The 438-nt window shown below is 62.1% G+C and overlaps 1 protein-coding gene across 1 annotated transcript in view; it reads left to right on the top strand.

Moving 5' to 3' along the window:
- Positions 1 to 2: 2 nt before the first annotated feature.
- The window catches only part of LOC106725200 (serine/threonine-protein phosphatase 2A regulatory subunit B'' subunit beta-like), a gene marked incomplete at both ends in the record, with an annotated part of 25,076 nt that continues 24,640 nt past the window's right edge, over positions 3 to 438 (top strand). The window contains one exon of the mRNA XM_014535415.1: positions 3 to 65. Coding sequence (XP_014390901.1) covers positions 3 to 65 — 63 coding nt within the window. The remainder of the gene's footprint in view (positions 66 to 438) is intronic.

Below are 438 nucleotides of genomic sequence, written 5' to 3'. Positions count from 1 at the left end.
TGGCCCGCGGCTGCGACTTCGTGCTGCCCTCGCGCTTCAAGAAGAGGCTCAAGGCCTTCCAGCAGGTGCCGCGTCTGGCTGCGTCTGCGAGTGTCTGCGTGTGTGTCCAAGTGTCCGTGTGTGCATGAGTGTGTGTGTGTGCGAGTGTGTGTGTGTGTGTGTGTGTCTGTGAGTGTCTGCGAGTGTGTGTGCGAGTGTGTGTGTGTCCAAGTGTCCGTGTGTGCATGTGCGTGTGTGTGTCTGCGAGTGTGCGAGTGTGTGTGTGTGTCTGTGAGTGTCTGCGTGTGTCTGCGCGTGTGTGCGTGTGCGTGTGTGACTCACCAGCCCCGCGCCCGTTCCCCGGAGGTCGGCCGGGAGGACGTCCTCTGAAGTTTGCAGGGACCGAGCTCTTTAGAAAGCGCCCCCCCCACCTCCTCCCCTGTGGTGTCGCCGCTGACA

Source organism: Myotis brandtii, unplaced genomic scaffold (genome assembly GCF_000412655.1).
Source record: "Myotis brandtii unplaced genomic scaffold, ASM41265v1 scaffold1435, whole genome shotgun sequence".
NCBI lineage: Eukaryota > Metazoa > Chordata > Mammalia > Chiroptera > Vespertilionidae > Myotis > Myotis brandtii.
The sequence above is the reverse complement of the archived record's forward strand: the minus strand, read 5'-3'. Positions and strand labels throughout refer to the sequence as shown.